The sequence below is a fragment of the Camarhynchus parvulus genome, chromosome 20, assembly GCF_901933205.1.
Source record: "Camarhynchus parvulus chromosome 20, STF_HiC, whole genome shotgun sequence".
NCBI lineage: Eukaryota > Metazoa > Chordata > Aves > Passeriformes > Thraupidae > Camarhynchus > Camarhynchus parvulus.
Window position 1 is genome coordinate 7,197,127 of NC_044590.1, and position 17,975 is coordinate 7,215,101.

A 17,975-nucleotide genomic window follows, 5' to 3' on the forward strand; every position below is an offset into this window, starting at 1 on the left:
CCTCTCCTTGCTTCAGCAGCCCCACCCAGGCAGTGCCCCAGGGCGGTCACATTCCTGGAATTTTTTCACCCTTCCTGAACCAGCTCCCTCCCCTTGGGTGCACCAGCTCCCCTTCTTCTCCGGGGTCCCCAGCATTGCTGGCCAGGCATGGGGAGCTGGGGAGAACCTCTTCTCTGCAAGGAGAGCGCAGAGCACAACGCTGGGCTCAAAGGCTCCTGTCCCCTTCCCAAAATGCTGGGCTCTGCCAATGAACCGCGAGCTGAAGGGGGCCGACAGGCCTCAGCTCCCAGCAAGGAGGCAATTCCCCACTGCTCAGATGCCAATGCCTGACAGCATGAACTCTTTCCAGTGGGAACCGGTAAAGGTTACAGCAGCAGGGAATCACTAAGATGCAGAAGCCAAATGAAAACTCAGACATCTGTAGGTCATATACCTCCCGCCGGCAGTCCCAGGCTGCACCGCACAGCCGGACCCGGCATTTCAAGAATGCTTCCTGAAGAAATGCTTATTCATGTTAATACCTCACCACTGAGAGCTCCCAGGGTTTGCTGCTGGGGCAGCTGGGAGCACTGCTCCCTGCCAAGGGAAAAGCAGCTGCAGGCTTAGCAGCTCCCCAGCACAGAGGTTGCCTCCATCTCAGCCCTGGCTCCACCACACCAGCTCGGAGAGCCCCAGAGCCCACCCACCCACCGAGATCTGCTGTGGGATTCACTTCACCATGAGCAAGGCAAAAGCTGTTCCCAGAATGAAGAAGTAGCTGCTACCTCTGCAAACCACCAGCCAGCCCACCACAACACTGCCTTGGAGAGGAGGAAGCTCCACTCCCTGCTATTAATGACACTGGGAACATACCCCAGAGCCACGGCTCTCCTTGAAGAACAAGCTTGGATGACATTAGATTTCCAAAGGCTCTTGGAAAAACACGTCTTTTACATAACATCCAGGGAGGAGAAAAACCAGGGATGGAGAAGATGTATCTGAGCACGGTGGGTTGACCCTCTTGGGACAGTGTTTAGAGCACAGAAGGCAAGACCACACACCCTTTTATCCTCCCTGCAAGGGGTAGGACAAGCTCTAGCACAAACATTGCAGGGAGCTGCCGGTTTGACTGGCCTCACTGCCAGCCTGGAGCAAGGGAGGGCACAAGCAGCCACCCCCAGCACACAGAGGTGTTCTTACCCATCCGCCATTCTCCTGGATCCAGGGATCTAAGTGGTCGGTCAAGTACGTGGTCATCCAAGACACGATGCGTTTCACCAATACCCTCATCTCCTTAACAACGCTCTCCACGCACAAGGCTCCTCCGAAGGAGAAGAAAGCCACGATGCGGCCCCAGTTCACTCCATCGCGGAACAGTTCGTTCACTACCTGCTCAAAGCTCTGATACGCCGTGCTGGGAGTGATGTGGAGCTGGGAAGTGAGGTCGCTGAACGCCCGCCGGTACCGCAGCTCAAACTCATCCCCCGCCTCTCTCAGCGCCTGCCTCACGTCGGCTGCTCGACGGATCTCGTGCACTTCGAGGCTGCTCTGGTGCACGGTGGCTCCGTTCACTATGTGGCTGGTGGCTGCATGCCAGGAGGGGCTCCCGTTGAGGACCCCGTCCATCTCGTCCTCCTCCCCTGCAAAGTCAGTCCTGTTCTCATCCTCCTCTTCCAGCTGACTCCAGCTGTATCCTTTCTGTGAGAGCTTGTAGGAAACAAAGTCAATCACTAACTCCCGGTTACTGCTGTACATTTTCACACCTGGGACGCCCTCAATGAGTCCATGGTCCGGAGCACAAGCAGATCAGCACTTAGCAGGTCCCGATTCTGCTCCTCTTCCTTGCGACTGATGGAAGCATCTGACCTTAGCACAGAGGAGGAGAGAGGCACCGAAACGGTTAATGCCACAGCTCGTAGATACACCCGCGCCATTACCACCGATAGCTTATCGTTATACTGAGATCACCCCGCAGCTCTACGCCGAGGCTCAGGGCCACCAGATTGAAGCCGCACGGAGAACCGACCACAACACCCCCTCCCCCGGCAAGCAGCCTCGAGCCCCGGGGACCCCCAGGCTCGTTCCGAGCAGACCCCAGATCTCACCGGGTGCGGGTTGCGCCTGGCAGGCCGGCTGCGGGCCGGGGCGGAGGCGGTTCTTGTTCTGCCGGAGCTTTGGGTCGGCCCGGAACGCGACAGCACCGCCCCCGCCTCGCCCCGCCCGTTAAAGGGCCCGGCGCCTCCGCCCCCTCCGCCGGCGCCACTCAATGGCTGCGGCGGCAGCAGCGGACGGGCAGCGCTACCGAGGGATCACGGCGGCCCGGTTTGACGGTAACCGCAGCTCCTGCCGCCCCGAAGCTCCTCGCTCCCCGCAGGCGGAGAGGATAAACCGCTGAAACCGGCGAGCGCTCCTCACCGCGGGAGCCGCCGCACGGCCCTGCGTCCTTACGGCAGCGATTCCAGTCACGGTTAGCGGCGCGCTGCCGCTGCGGCCGGGACGGTGACACGCCGGGCAGCGGCAGGCGGGAGCGCTGCAGGGGGTAGCCGGTCCTCCCGGCCACCGGACTGCCCCCCCCAATCACCGGACCGCTTCCCCCAGAGCCCCGAACCACCCCCCCCCCCAAGCACCGGACCGCCCCCCCAGGTCCCCGGCCGGCCCCACCGGTCGCCGTACCTGGGGGGCGGGGCCGCGCACGAGGGCCGACACGGCGCCCGCGCAGCCGACACGCCAGCCAATCAGCGGTCAGAGGGGGCGGGGCCCGGCTGCGGCCTCTCCCTTTGGCTGAGCCCCGCGTCACTCAAGGTTTGCCCTACCCCGCCCCTCACCTCAGAGCCCGACTGAGGGTCCGCGTCCTTCCCGGCTCTGCCGCGCGGGCCCGGCTGGCAGCGACACCGGAGGTCGCCGGGAGCCCCGCCGGGCCTCGGCCCGCTCAGCACTCCCGGGATTCCTTCCACATCGCCCGCCGAGCGACCGGGGGGGTGCGGTAGGGTGGGAGGGGGCAGCAAGGGGGGCGGTGCGCATGCGCACGGCGCCTCGAGGCTGGGCGAGGAGCGTCGGTTGGACTGCGCGGGGGTCACGGAGCGCACGCGCTGTGCCGGCTGGGCCGGTGCGCAGGCGCGAAGGTGCCGGGCGGAGGGCGGAGCTCTGGCGCCCCCTGCCGGCCATGGCGGGGTCAGCTCGGGCCTTCGCTCTCGCCGCGCCCTGCGGGCACGGCCCTGCCACTGACACGGCCGCAAACCCCTCACAGCAATCTGGCACTAACGTGGGGTGTTGTGTGTCTCCACACTGCGCAGGGAGCCCGTGGCGGGGTTGTGAGGGGAGGTTTATGCGGGTAGTGCCGGAGCAGTGAAAGCGACTGTGGTAGCCGGGTCCTGCCCCGCCGTTAACAGCTGGCTACTCATCCTTCTGCAAGGCCGCGGGGAAGATTATGCAGCACTTGGGGTCGACAATGCCACTGCACAAAGGGTACTTTCTCCTCATAGCATCGAGAAACCTAGCCGGTCTTACTAGGCCGTGGAAGTAGCCTTCCCCGGGCCCAGCAGTGAGAAGGGCTGATTTGCTGAGGAGCAGCGGGTGGAAGCCGGGCAGCGGACACTGACAGAGCCGCAGTACCAGACCCTGGCTCCGGTAGGCTCCTGCCCGCCCCCACGGCTGACACTGGCTCCGGGGACCCGCCCACCAGCCGGTGATAGGCCGCCCATAACGACATTCAAAGCATCGTCTTTTCTGATTGGTCTACTTTGTATCGCAGTGCATTACGGGAGTTGTGGTTCAGTTCTCGCCCGGTCATTGAGGCGCTGTGAAAACATGTACTGCCTTTCCCGTCAGGCTTTGCAGGAAGAGCGCAACTGCGCTGCTCGGCGTCCGCTTATCCGGGTCCTCAAGAGCTCCAGCCAATCAGCGCGCCTCGAAGGGAGTGTGCCAGGCGCTGATTGGTGGATTCGGACTGCCGAGCCCTGTTTGAAATCCGTTAACGGCGGCGGCAGAGGCGCCGCGCGGAGTGGCGGCGGCGCTGCTGAGGTGAGTGCGGGGGCCCCGGCCGGACACCCCCGGCCTCGCCCCTCTTCCCCCGACCCGCAGCCCTTCCCCATATCTGGTCGTTCGCTCCGGCCTTGGCGGTGCGGCTGTTCCCCGGGCCTACTCCTAGCCCAGGTATTAGTAACGGGGGCTCGGCTGGGGAACGGAGGTGGAAGGCGGCTCTGGTCGCTCAGCCCGTGGCCGGAGCAGCTATCACGGCGCCTGGCGGGCGGGCTCGTAACGGAGCCCCGAGGGCTGATTGCGAATCCCTCGTTCCCCGGGGAAGCCGAGCCCGGAGCCCGCGGCCGGTAACGGGAGGAGCCGCCGTGGCGGGAGTTCCCGGTACTGGAGCGCCAGGCGTGTGCCTTACGGTGGGGTGGGTGCCTCGGCAGTGAAATAAAGCTCTAAGTCTTTAAACAACGACGAAATCTGATGGAACGGTGTATTTCACGACGGAAAGTTCTCTAACTTCTTCTCAATCCATATCCTGCTTCCCAGGAAAAGGAGGAAAGCGAACCAGGCAATACCCGGCCCAAGTAACAGAGAAAACATTCGGGGAGCTATTTTTATGCGGGGCTTTTTTTAATCTAGAGGACCTTCAACTTAATGTAACAATTAGTTGAGGCTGTGCTAGCTAAAAATAATTTTATTTTCCTTGAACATCTATTCTTAGAATGTCCCATCTTCGTGTCTTCTGAAACTTGTGGGATCTTTTTTAGGGAGCACAAGATGTCAGGGCTGTTTATTTTTGGGAATGGGGGCGGGTCTGGGCCGTTAGCACAGCAAAGGCTGTGCCAGAGCCTTTCCCCTGCCCTGGCAGCCGGTCGGGGTGGTCTGCGGAGCTTTCTGCAGGCTCAGCTCTCACCTGGGGATCGTTAAAGGCTTTGTCTCCCAGTCTGAGCATTAAATGATGGAACAACAGCGTTCTGGGGAATGGTGAATCCATTGTTGATTCTGTGCGGCAGAAAAGCCCAGTTGAACTTTGAGTAAGGGGCACTTTGAGAGAGGAGGGAGAAGCTGTAGATCTAGAGCGTGTTGGAAGTGTTCACTTAACCCTGCTCAGGGAGATGCAAGGGTGAAGGGTGACTTCCTGAGGCTGTCAGTGTCCTACAGAGGGAGTTCGGGTGTTGGCTTTGTGGTGGGATGGTTCTCATGGGATGGGCTGTTGTGACAGGACTGTAACTTCAGAGATGCTCTAACTTGCATGATAATCGCTTTCTAATGCTCTAACTTACATGTTAACCCCTGAAAAGCATCCAGGACCTTTGGATTATTATCCCAATTAAAAAAAACCAGAAAACTCTGGGTTGCAGGGCAATGAAGAAGCTGCCAGGCTGAATTAAAGCTGCCTGGTTAGTGCAGCATCCTTTGTTTAAGTGGCAGCTGGTGTTGAAGCCCAGCAGAAAGCCCTGGAATTGCTGGAGCACGTTCCCATGCAGCTGCCTCAGCCTTGGGGAAGCTTCTCTTGCTCATTCCTGGCTGCCTGTCTTGAGTTCTGAGGCATGTGGATCAGCTGGCTTTGTGTTTATCTGCTGGTGTGACTTGGAATAGCCTCTTGTGTGTCTGTTGTTGTTTATTGGGCTTTCTGATCCTGGTAGGATTTGCCATAAGTAACATTTGTAACTTGTGAAGCTCCAGTGGTGTGTTGTGATAAGGCATCATCTCCAGCTCGCCAGGGCCTTATCTACGTTGCAAGGTGGCAAGAAAGGGCAGATCTCTCTGCCTTCCTCAGGATCCAGACTGGTTTGGGTTGGAAGGGGCTTTAAAGCTCATCTTGCTCCAACTCCCCATCACCATTCTGGACAGAGACACCTTCCACTGGACCAGCCCTGTCCAACCTGGCCTTCAACACTTCCAGGAATGGGGCAGCCACAGCTTCTCTGGGCAATCCTTGCCAGAGCCTTACCACCCTTACAGGGAAGAATTTCTGCCTAATATCCAATCTAAATCTCTCCTCTTTTAGTTTGAAGCCATTCCCACTTGTCCTGTCGCAACCTTTCTGTGTTCCTGTCCTGTCCTTGCTACTCTCCCACACTCCTCCATTCTCTCTCCCTCTGTCCTTGATTTCTCATCTTGGAATGCTGCATCCTATCTCCAACACCACGGCCTAAATGGCTGGGAAGATTCTTTGCCCAGGCAAACTGTGCTCTTGGCACAAAACTCACAACTACATTAAGACAAAGACACTGAACACATCTGTGATGGAATTGTGTCAGTATTTTAAAGCTAATTTGGATTAGAGTGAGGTGTGAAGTTATTCCAAAATACCTATTGCACTTGCTGTTGGATCAGTCTTATTCTGGGATAGGAATGCTTGTTCCAACTTAGTGTAATCCTTTTTCAAAGCTAACTAATCTAAACCATGCCAAGGCACTCTTCTGGAACGTGCCAAAGTGTAGTTACTCAAAAGAAACCTGATGTCCAGAGGAACCACTGCCCGTTCCTCCCTGTGGATACGGCTGTGCTGCTCTGGAGGCACGTTTAGGTCAGTGAGAGAGCAGACCTAGAAAGTTTTAATTAAGTTAAGGAATGGGCGTCTTTTTGCAGGAGAGAAGATCAGATCCTCCTTTCCTGCCTGGGCAACTCTGCAGACCAGGTGAAAGCTGATCCTGCAGAACGGGGGTGAGGGTTCCCCGGCTGGCTGGCTGCAGACACCCGTGTCGGCACGGGAGGTGATGGATGTGGGGGAGAGCAGGGTCATGCTTTAAATCCACGCCGAGCTGTGTAGGATTACAGCGTGCCTGTAATCACGCCTGGGAAATGCACACACTGCCTGCTAATTAGGGAATGTCCCTATTAATGAGGGAAAATTTCCACGCCTCCCTTCCGGTGGATGAATGCTGCGGTGGAGAGAAAGAATTTTGGATTGAGATAAATGTGGTGGTGCTGTCAGAATCATGATGGGGTGTTTTAAAATGCCTGCAGGGAGTGGGCTGTGCTTGGCAGAGCCTGTTGGGTTTGCAGATGCCTCATGGTGGGCACAGGAGTGATAAATCACCAGAGCATTCCTGGCTGATCCCTGTCCCAGCCTGAGTCGGTGGGTGGAGGAGCAGGATGCCTCTCAGTGAGCTGCTGCTTCACCATCAGTCCTGTTCCAGGCAGGACTTGGAGGATATGTAGGGATTTGAGAAGCAGATGCCATGAGTTCATCTGACTGAAATGGACTTTCTGGAGTTCAGTCGCAATAACTTTTATCTCCCTGTTGTCTCTTTCAAGAAACAGAGTATGAAACTGAGGCAGTGATACAATCCTTTTTCTGATTATTCTCTTCTGTCTGGGATAGAGGGGAGAGAGAAGGGGTCAGCAATGAGGTCGGTGATGAGGGTGATGACACTGTGGAATATCGGCTCTACTCAGTAAAAAGCTGCAAACTGCAGCAATGTAGCAGTGGGCACAAGTAGCTGTGAAACATGATGCCCAGAGCTCTGACTCTGACTGGAGAGGGTGAGGGGAGAATGCAGATGACGCATTTGATTTTTAAAAAAGTCTGAAGTGTTGACAGAAATTCTATCTTGATTAAGGGCAGTAGGAAAGCATTTGATTCCAGCCATGTCTCGAGCTCAGTTACAGTTGGTTTTGGCTCTAATTCTTCTGTTTGCCTTCTTTGGGCCCTACCTTGACATCTTCCCAGCCAAGTAGCTGGTGCTTCTCTAATGACATTCTTGCCTTTGACTATCACAGCTCTGCTCTGGGGAGCTGGAGGCTTCTCAGTGCACCCATCTTCGGGGGCCAGCATGGTACCCCCTAAACACTGCTCTGCTTTACTCTTGACCATTTTCTTATTTATTGAGGAACCCAGATGGTCTGGGTTTTGAACCATGTGTGGTCTGCCTAGAACAGGTGGTTAAGGGCTGAGGGTCTGTGGGTTAGGAATATGCTGCTTTGGAATTACTTGGATTCATAAAAGAAAAGTTCAGGTGATTTCCTTGGGGAGTATTTTATAACATCCTCGTGGGCTTTGCCTCACAGCTGTTCAAGGCATCACAAAAGCACCTTTGCAAGAAGGTTTTGTGTAATTTCAGGGTTTATAACTTTGTCACTGGCTTTATTCCTGTTCCGTTGAGTTTAATATCACCTGTTGACACAGGGACTCCTCTTGCTGTCAGTGCTTCATTAATTAACTGCAGGGACTGTTTGACATGGGTCACAGTGCTCAGTTTGTTTATAGCCTGGCCAGCCTTGGGCTAGTGCTAAGGAATGCAAGAGGGCCTGACACTGCCCTCCTTCTGACTGTTTGCCCAGTTACAGTGTTCTACAGAACCCTCTTCCTGCTTTGAAAATCAATTTATTATACAGAAGAGCACCTTTTTTTGTAGCCCTTCAGAGAGAGATGCTGTGCATTATAGTGCTCTGGAGTGTATCTCATCAGGTTTGTAAATCTTGTAAGGGTAAGAACTCTTCTTTGTGTGTGGTGAGGGAAGAAAGTGGAAATCAGTCACTCTCTGGAAAAGCTTTGTACTTTACTCCTTAAAAAATACAATTCTGGCACCCACAGGTACAGAAAAAATCCTGTCAAAACTTGGTCTTTCTGATAGTTTTGAACCTGCAAATGTCAACAGAGGTGAAATATCCTTAGCTTTGCAGATCAGCAGTAGGATAAAACTCTGCTTTGCTCATGAGGAGTTCTGCCCAAAGGTGAGAAGTGCAAGAAGGGATGCCCCAAAGGCTGTCCCAATGCCTGTCTCTAGAAACTCTGCAGAGGAAGAGGGGTGGGGGATGATTCCACTGATTCCCTGTTGTTGTCTAAAGGGCTGTAGCAGTGCAGACAGAGGACTCTTGGGGACAGTGTGACTGTGAAGATGTCTAAGCCAGAATCCCGTTATTCTTTTGATGTCCCAAACATCTGCATCGATTTTGCAACTCTGAATGAGGATGATGTGCACAATACAGACTCCTGGTTTGGTAAGTTGCTTCCAACTCCTTGAGGTGTTCCTTGTTGGGTGACACCTTGGTGTGATCCTTGTTTTGGGCCTGCCTGGCTTCTGTGCCAATTAGTCATGATGTTGAATGTATGAGGTTTCTTTTGCTCTGTTTTTTTGTATTTAAATTTTGTCATGTGTAACTTGCCTTTGTTAACCTCATAATGATATCCTGGGGTATTGTAAGCAATTCCTAACAATGTGTGTATAATGTAAGTCTTTCTTTCCTTACAGATGAAAAAGCCAATCTGGAGAATGTCCCTCCTGCCGAAAATCTGGCAAAGGTCTCACACTGCAGCCCTGCTTTGTCAAAGCCTGATGTTGTTCTGTCTTCTGTCCCTTCACAAGAAGTAGCAATGAGTAAGCTGGCGTGGTGTGGCAGGGAGGGAATAAATAAATTTTAACTGCTTTTCATTGACAAAATGGGAAGGCCTCTGTCTGGCTTTTGTGGGGCCATCTTCATAAACTCTTATCTGCAAGGTCTCCTGTGGTTTTACTTGTTGTTCTGTATATGTGTGTATAGATGAGCTGACACTTGCCCCTTTCTCAGGTGAAAATGATGGTGAAGCAGAATGTGCCCAGGGCAACGCAGTCCCTCAGAATATCATCGGGTCCCTGGCAACCTGGAGAGCTGCTGCCCCTGCAGAGGCCCCTCAGAGGTGAAATATTTATGTTCAGTTTGTACAATGATTGATGATGGTGTAACTAAGCAGGTCCTTGCTCTCAGGATCTGCAGTTCTAAGCTGTTCTTGGGGAATCCTGTGGGGCTGGAGTTCTCCAACATGGAGATGGTGCATTGGGACATCTGATCTGCTGGCTAAGCTGGAGGGGCAGTCTCTAGGGTGGAAATGTAATGCAGTGTCTCACATACTTGTCAAATGAGACTCGGCAGCACCAGGAGCTTCTGGAATGTGAGGATATCTGAAACTGAGGTGGCTTATAAAGTTTCTTTGTTTATATCTGCCTGACTTGGGCAGAACTCATTCTTGATATGAATGCAAGGGGCTCTGCATGCTCATATATAGCAAGGAATATTTAGTTTATGGATTGTTAAACTTTAATAAATCATGCTGCCTTTGGATTGTTGTGTTAAACACAATTTGTGTGGTGGAGTTAGGGGATGCACTGACATAAATGTGTTATCCAGCTTAGATGTGTACTCAGATCTGTGGGAAAATTGACCTCTGCTTTCTGTTCTACCCTAGACCGGGCAGGAGACTGGCTACAAAGCAGGGGAAGACCCAGCAGCGCAAGCAGCCAGGCAGAATCAAAGCAGAGAGAATTGCTAATGCCCTGGAAAATAAGGAAGATGTTCCACCCTTGAAGAAAATGAGACTGTATGTCATCCAAGTCCTTCTGTTTAGGGTTGGGAAAAGGGCTACAGCTATTTCTTTGGAAAGGGTTTTTGCCTGTCTGAGACAGTTCTTACAGGAAGGTTAGGGGGTAGTGGCTGGAGCTGGTTGCTGATACTAGTTTTATGAACAAGAAATGGCTGTAAATGCTAAAGGAATTGCTCTGTTTGGAGGTGGAGATGTGAATTAAATAAGCAAGGCCTTCTTCACCTTCTTACTCAGTGTCTGTCAGCTTTAAATTTGTCTGAACTTATCCATCCAGAAGTCATCAGGCAGTCATTAGCTATGAAAGAGTCACAGCCAAAATATTTCTCAAATTAACTTAACCACTAAAGTATCATATGGTGATAAGCTTGAGGTCAGGAAATTGAAGTGTGATCTTTGAAACACTGCTGTATCTCAATGATCTACAGTGTACCTCCCTTCTCCAGAAAAGTTCCAAAAACTCAGCAATTCATCTTCCCTTCTGCAGCCTTAGAGTACCAAAGAAAGCTGGATGGTCTATACCTGGGCCTGGGGTGAGGTAAGGCCAGCCTGGCATGCCTTAGACCTCACCAGGTGTTGGGATGTTATGCATGGTGGTGAGAGCTGTAGGTGGTAACTTATTTAGAACACAGTGTATTCAAAGGATTTGCCCTAACAACTTTTTCTTTTAGTTCTGGTAGCAGAGAGAAGGTGACAGAAACGTCCACAAAGAAAGAGCCCCTGCAGGATCCTGACCTCTCTCCAGGGAGAGGGAAAAGCAAACAGACCGTGCCCTCCACGCCAACAATGTTGAAGTACGTGGCTTTCTTGTGACTTGTGTGCTAATCACAGTTGATTTAGGTGACAGTCCTGGCTGTGTGTTTTCAGCTTCAACTTAGCATGTGATGGTATCACATTTAGTAAACACTGGGTCAAGGCAACAGTATTAGGATGAAATGTGCTTCACTGGCTGAACCTCTGCACAGGAAAGCTTTTGCTTTTCTTTTGAGGAAAAAGTTGTTCTTCCTAATGGATTGAGAATGCACACAGCAAATGGGTCTGCAGAATAGCAGCTAGCTGTGAGTTTTCTTGAGCAAACAAAACCCAAGCAGATCTCTTTTTATAACTGGTGATGCTCCTGCAGTGATGCCGGATATAAGCATGTTCCTTGCACAAACATCATGCTAATAACCAGGGAAGCAGAAAGGCATATCTTAGCTTTTAATGTTCTTATGCAGGAGGACCAAACCTTCTAGCAAGGCAAAGAGTACAGAGGAGCAGGAGCTGGAAAAGATGCAGCAGTTGCAGCAGGAGGTTATGGAGCTGCGGAAGAAGAATGAGGAGTCTCTGAAAGCAGCTATTGCTGGAGCAGGTGGGCTCTGCCTGAATTGCTGAATGGAGCTGCATTGGGCTCAGCTGGAGAGTGCTGCACAGAGCTGTGCAAGTACCTTTGAAAACAAGCATTTCAGACTTTGCAATAAATACCAAGAGCCATTTAATGTAGATCAGCCCCTAAACTGCCTGGAAACAGGTGGGTTTGGGTTATGTCATATTTTGAAATGTTAAAGATGAGTTCTCTAAAAATATACCTAGTTGTCAGAAATCAAATGCTTTTTTTTTATTTCCACAAATTGTACCCCACAGCAAAAGTCTTCCCATCCTTACATGTTCTTTTTCTCTAGGACAACCTGTGAAGAAACCTGTTGGTCAAGTAACAAAGCCAATTAATTTTCACTTCTGCACGGAGAATAGAATTAAACAGAATGCAGAAAGCCAGCCTGGGAATGAGTACAAGGAGCTGGATTTTGCAGCAGTCCTGAGGAAGCATCCCCCTTCTCCGGTGAGAGCCAGAGTGTTGCCAGCACTCAGCTCACTGATTCTTGCCATCACCTCCCTGTTCCTTTTGCAATGCATGGGCTGATACCCACAGAGAGGTTACCACAGGAGGCAGGTGTTGTGCAAATGTGACTGCAGACTTCCTGTGTGTCTGTGTTGCCACAAGACTCCAAAGAAACCTTTGTGGAAAAAGGAGCCCTTTCATGTCAGATCTTCCAGTCATTCCACTTTGTGCTTTAATCTGCTCAATAGAGGTTCCCAATATAACTTGTGCATTTTCAGACTGTTAACACCTCACATTAAGCACAAGTGTTATCCTCTTTGCAGTGAGAGGAAGGGACAGATACTGTGCGTCAGTGGGGAAAGGAAATGTCATCAAAACCTCCTGGCCATACTGACTGTGGTTTTCTGTCTCCAGGTGCGAATGCCAAAGGGACACACTGTCCCCAAACCTTTCAATCTGTCCCAGGGAAACAAAAGAAAACATGAAGAAGCCACAACAGAATATGTGTCCTTTGCTGAGCAGGTAGAAGCATTCCAAAAACGCACACCCCCTCGTTACCATTTGAGGAGCAGGAAATCTGAGGAGGGTGAGTTGTCCTGGCTGTGTCCAGAGCAAGAGATGCTTTGACTACTCTGAGCAAATGGCCTGTGATTGTTGCAGGCCTTGCCATTAACTGCTGGTCTCTGTGACTTGAATTTGTAGGCTCAGTTTCAAAAAAGCCAGTGAAGGCTGGGCCCACACACCCCAAAACACCAGTGCTGCGAACGAAGCAGCGCTCGAGACCTGTCACCTGCAAAACTGCTGCAGAGTTAGAAGCAGAGGAAATAGAGAAAATTCAACAGTAAGTAAGGGCTTACCCTAGTCCTCCAGGGGATGATTGAGATTGCTTTAGGTTGTTCATAATTCTTTAGCTCTGATTGTAGGGGGAGTGAAATATAAACAATTCTTTTTGAAGAACGTGCTCTTAGGAGAGCCGATCTTGGGTTGAGTACAGCTTATGATGAGTAAAGCAAACCCAATATAGCAATGCAGCCTGCATGCACTTCAAAACTTTCCTATAGGCAAAGGTTTGGATTTCTAGGAAAACAATCCATAATATTTTCCTTATTAATCTTGCTGTTTTCAAGGCAAAGGAAGAATTGCTAACTATAGCTGCACACTAACATACAACATATAACTGGTGACTGTCTCCATTGTTCCTGCATAGGTTCAAATTCAAAGCACGAGAAGTCAATCACAAAATCTTTGAGGGCGGGCCACTCCTGCCCAAGAAACCACCTGTGAAGAAGCTCACCCAACCTATTGGCTTTCAGTTGGAAATAGAAAAAAGGATTCAGGAGCGTGAGAGTAAGAAGCAGCAGGATGAAGAGCGCTCCGAATTCCATTCCAGGCCATGTCCCACAAAAATCCTGGAGGATGTTGTGGTAAGAAGTTTAATAATACCCAGGCTTGGGAATTGGTGGCAATGAGCTTCAAAATGTTTGTAGCTATGTTGCATTATGTGTTTAATGATCTCAGTAAACAATGTCTGTCATTAGGTAAGAACTGCAGTAGGTACATCCTGTGCTGTCAGGTTGTTTCTCTGAGGCGTTTTCTTGGCACTTGCCTTGGGTAACTCCTTACTGGCTTTTCTGAACAGGGTGTTCCAGAGAAGAAGGCACTTCCTCTTACAGTCGCCAAGTCTCCAGCCTTTTCCTTGAGAAGCAGGACCCGTGTGTCTGGCAGAGAGGAGGAAAAGGTAACAGTTGTGACAAGCTGGAGCCAGGCCCAGCTCTCACTGCAGTGCCTGCTGTGCCTCTGGATGTGGATGGGATGCTCTGGGGTTGGAAGCCCCTTCCTTCCCTCCTGTGAGCAGTTCCTCCTGTGGTTACCTTTGCCTGTGCCATTCACTTGAAACAATCTGGTTATTGCTACTCATTTTACAGAAACTGAATTCTCATTAAAAATGAAATAATTTAAATGCTAGGGCACTGATGAGGGTTTCTGAGGTGTTGCTGCTATAAATGAGGAAGGTGAACTGCTTAGATTTCTCATCCTTCCCTATTCTGTCACTGAAGGCAGATATTACACATGACCTTTCTTCTCCCTGAGGTGGGGAGCAGGATTCTGAAAGCTTCACATCCTTCTTCCTTTCCTTCTTGTCAAGAGGATATTAAATAATTACAGTCAAATTTGAATGAGTACTAGAATTGAGAGTGGTTTCATAAAAGGAAGAATTGGGCCTGCGGTTCAGGATGCCAGTAAATTGGTACTTCTTGGATTCCTAATTTTTGCAGTGTCCACTGTTTGTGTGACCCTGCTGTGCCCCTTATCAAAGGAGCTCATTCAAAGCTCTTTGTGGCTTTGCTTGGCAGGAGTTGCAGCCTATACAAAAGTAAAAAATCAGATCCTAATGCTAATATCCCTTTAGGAAAAAGAGGAGGTGGCTGTGATCAAAGCTAATCCTATGCCACATTATGGAGTGCCCTTCAAACCCAAAATGCCAGAACAAAGGCATGTGGAAGTTTGCCCCTTCTCTTTCGATGCCCGGGACAGAGAGCGACAAATACAAAAAGAGAAAAAAATAGAAGAACTACAGAAGGAAGAGGTAAGAAACAAAAGCTACCTTGGATTCTACTCCTTCAGTAGAGTGTGATAGGATTTGCTGTTGTCTATTAAGCCTCCGAGGAAAGGACAAGAAATATTTTGAGTTGTTTGTTTCAGGTGCCAAAGTTCAAAGCGCTGCCTCTGCCTTACTTTGACGAAGTTAAACTGCCGGAAAAGAAGGTCAAAAGCGCAACTCAGCCTGAGCCATTCCATCTGCAGGTGGATGAACGGGGAGCTGCCAAGCTCCAGAGCTGGAAACAGCAGGTAGGATGAAAAGGGTAATGGGAATGACCAGACTTAAATCAGCTGGAGTTGTGGTTGACTAGAGAAACTGTTATCCTTGAAGTGACTCAGTAGCTGAGTTGGAATTTTTCTGTACTTGGTATGAGACTTGTGCTATTGGGTTAAGGATTGGTCAATGGTTTGTTTTTATTTTTTTCACTTAGTGGTAAATTATGGGATTTACCACAATTGTACGAACAGCTGTGGGACATTTTCTAAGCACCAGCTCTGTGCAGCTGAATCTCTTTGCTGACTATCTCCAGGAATTTATAAATATTACACTGCTTTTCTCATGTGAAGTCTGCAGTGGACACCTGAAACTTTCTTCAGGCTATTTTTTGGCAAAGCAACTGTCAGGCAACAAGTGACACCAATTTTTGGCTTTAATATAATTTCCTATGGAAATTATTTGACTGAGTCACTATGGCTTTTCCAGTGTAGGGAGTGCTGGAGTCTGGGTTAGGGGAAGATGGTCTCTTTCTGCCTGGCACTTGATATGCTCTTTTCTCTTGCAGCTTGAAGAAGACTTGAAAAAGCAAAAAGAGGCAGCATATTTTAAAGCTCGTCCCAACACAGTGGTTTACCAGGAGCCTTTTGTGCCCAAAAAGGAACATAGGATGCTATCAGGTAGAGTTGCAAGTACTTGCTGCACGGGTTTGGTTGATAGCTCAGAACTGAGGCAATTGAGTGATGTTTTTTCTGGCTGTTGCCTCTTCTTCATCAGCACAGCCAATAGTGCCTTGCATTTAATCAACTAATTGCCTAACAGCTCGTGTCCCCTGGGAGCAGGGGGATTTCCTCTCCACCCCCCTGTCCTGCTCCAGCATGGCAGCTGTATTTAGAAGCTCTGCTGCAATTGGCAGATGATTGATGTGTGCCAGCTCAGGATAAGGGTACTGAGAATGTGAGGAGCTCCCTGCAGAGACAGCTGGCATTTCTGCAGCGCTGTCAGTCTTTCCCTCCCGTTTCTAGTGAGATGAAGGCATCTACTGCTTGGGTAGGCTGAGATTTGTAGAGCACAAAACCAGCCAAAAGCTTGTTTGTACTAACAATTGTGTGCTTGCTCCCTCCCATGAGAACACCCATGACGGGGTGACGTCTGCATTAACACTGCTCACGTCTGGGAGTAAAGTTTTCTCTTTTCCTGAAGCCTGGAGGTATCTCCTAACCACCCTTGCCAAGGGGAAGCTCTCCAAAGGGAGGCTTCCATTGACATTAGTGCTGCTCTGCTTTACCTGATTGTCTTTGAACCAATGTTATCTCCTCTATTTCTAAACTTAGAGAGCCTTTCTGGTTCTGTAGTTCCTGAAAGCTTTGAGCTGGCAACAGAAAGAAGAGCAAGAGAACGGCAAGAATTTGAAAAGCGATTGGCAGACGCAGAAGCCTTAAAGGAGAGGTATGAGGAGCAGATCAGGCAGGAACAAGAGGAGCGTGAAAAGGAAGAAGTTGCTAAGCTACGACAAGAAATGGTAAGTGAGCTGTTTCAGAGCAAGGGCTATAAAGTAACCCAAAGGAATGTGGGAATATCCTTATGGAGCTAATGTCACAGTTGAGCTGTGCTAAAACTGCCTTTTCAAGGTTCCCTTTTGCAAATTGATGATTCACTAACTTCACAACTGGTTTTAAAAAATCAAACCTATAAAACCATGCAAACAAAGAAGGCAGCTGTGCTGAGATGGCTGAATTTTGGAGCTGCACATGTGTAGTTATCATAGCAGAATGATCTTAGTAAAACCCACAACCCCAACATGTGCTGTGCATTTTCCCACTACCTCGCTCCAGTGCCCAGGGTGGTGTGGTGGTCTCAGGCAGATGCTTGCCTTCACCTCATCCACAGCTCACCTGCACATTTCAGCTTCATCACAACTGCAACCATTTGCTTTGTTTTGCCCTTGCTTATATTTATTTTTCCACAGGTTCACAAGGCAAACCCAATACGCAAATACCGCAGCCTGGAAGTGAAGTCCAGTCATCAACCACTGACTGTGCCAAAGTCTCCCAACTTCTCAGACAGATTCCGGTGCTGATGAGCATCCACATCCATGTGACAACTGCTGGGAGATCCCATCCCTCTCCACTCCCTTGGCAGGGAGAGAGGGAGCAATTGTTTTTCTATGGCTGCTCAGTCTGAACTCCTATGCTTGGTTTCATTGTTGTACTGAGTAGTTAAACTCCACCTGAGCCCATGGCATTTCAGCAGTGCCTCCTGGCCTTGCTGTGTATACAGACCCCATCTTCTCTAGAGACTAAACCAAGTTTTGATATTGCATACAGATATTTTATACCTAACTAAATAAAAATTCCTAATCTGCTCCCTGTCTCTGGCTAGTGGGCTGAAGCCCTTTCCTGCAGAAGAGTTTTTGATAAAGACTGGCCACACAGCTGTGTGCATTTGGCATAGCTGTCTTATGTTTTTACACTAAGTGCTATTTTCAAGTGTCTTGTTTTTTAGCATTTTAGTCTACATTTAGCTTGAATTGTGTTAAGTGAGGTTCCTTCAAGCCAGTGTAGCGCGGGTCTGGCCTTCTTTGTTGATGTTTAGATGATCACAAATATAAATCTTGCCCACGCTTAAAAGTAATTCTCTGTGTATATTAGAGTATTAAACCATCTTGCTGTTTTATAGCTGAAGCCCTGTTTGGGGGGAGCCATTTATCTGGCAAGTGACTTGCTGTGAGCTGCTGTCCCAGCTTCTGCCAGTGCAGATCTCTTGGCTACAGAGCCATCAGCATCTCTGGCTAGTTTGGGCAGCGAGCAGAACTGAACAGCCCAAGTGCTCAGTTGTGCTGAAGGACAAAACTGCTGGCATTATGAAGAGTGGACACATCTAGATTAAAGTTTTAATAATTATTTCTTACTTAGTATTGTGCTGTGATTTCTTACCTTTATATTTTGCTGAAATACCTGCTCACACCCATGAGCAGGGCTGCTTGCTACTGTTGTGCTGCTTAGCAGAGGGGGGGGGAATGGAAATTTAGAATTAATTTGTCCTAACTGGACAAACTTAATTATTTGGTGGTTATGGAAAATATTTGC

At 49.9% G+C, this 17,975-nt stretch overlaps 2 protein-coding genes across 15 annotated transcripts in view; one reads left to right on the top strand and one right to left on the bottom strand.

The window, feature by feature from the left end:
- Positions 1–3,063, bottom strand: part of BCL2L1 (BCL2 like 1) — an 18,482-nt gene extending 15,419 nt beyond the window's left edge. The window contains exons 1-2 of one of the 7 annotated variants that reach the window (XM_030963081.1): positions 2,805–3,063; positions 1,180–1,840 (exon numbers count right to left, since the gene is read on the bottom strand). In XM_030963081.1, the coding sequence (XP_030818941.1) occupies positions 1,180–1,734 (555 nt within the window). In that variant the 5' untranslated portion in view covers positions 1,735–1,840; positions 2,805–3,063. Of the gene's footprint in view, positions 1–1,179; positions 1,846–2,084; positions 2,572–2,652; positions 2,685–2,804 lie in introns of those variants that run through there. The other 6 variants (XM_030963078.1, XM_030963079.1, XM_030963082.1 and 3 more) reach the window with 6 other exon arrangements.
- TPX2 (TPX2 microtubule nucleation factor) lies at positions 2,767–17,783 on the top strand. 8 transcript variants are annotated; one of them, XM_030963067.1, is made up of 19 exons: positions 2,767–2,781; positions 3,808–3,999; positions 8,746–8,898; positions 9,150–9,275; positions 9,466–9,574; positions 10,121–10,252; positions 10,740–10,790; positions 10,924–11,046; positions 11,470–11,603; positions 11,914–12,071; positions 12,486–12,657; positions 12,774–12,912; positions 13,279–13,495; positions 13,711–13,809; positions 14,482–14,658; positions 14,775–14,921; positions 15,455–15,566; positions 16,221–16,408; positions 16,856–17,250. In XM_030963067.1, the coding sequence occupies exons 3-19, from the start codon at positions 8,796–8,798 to the stop codon at positions 16,964–16,966; spliced, it is 2,298 nt and encodes a 765-aa protein (XP_030818927.1). In that variant the 5' UTR covers positions 2,767–2,781; positions 3,808–3,999; positions 8,746–8,795; the 3' UTR covers positions 16,967–17,250. The 8 variants fall into 8 exon arrangements, with proteins under 8 accessions (XP_030818927.1, XP_030818928.1, XP_030818929.1 ...); XM_030963068.1 differs by lacking the exon at positions 2,767–2,781 and adding an exon at positions 2,806–2,962; XM_030963069.1 differs by lacking the exon at positions 2,767–2,781 and adding an exon at positions 2,806–2,957.
- The last annotated feature ends 192 nt before the right edge of the window (positions 17,784–17,975 follow it).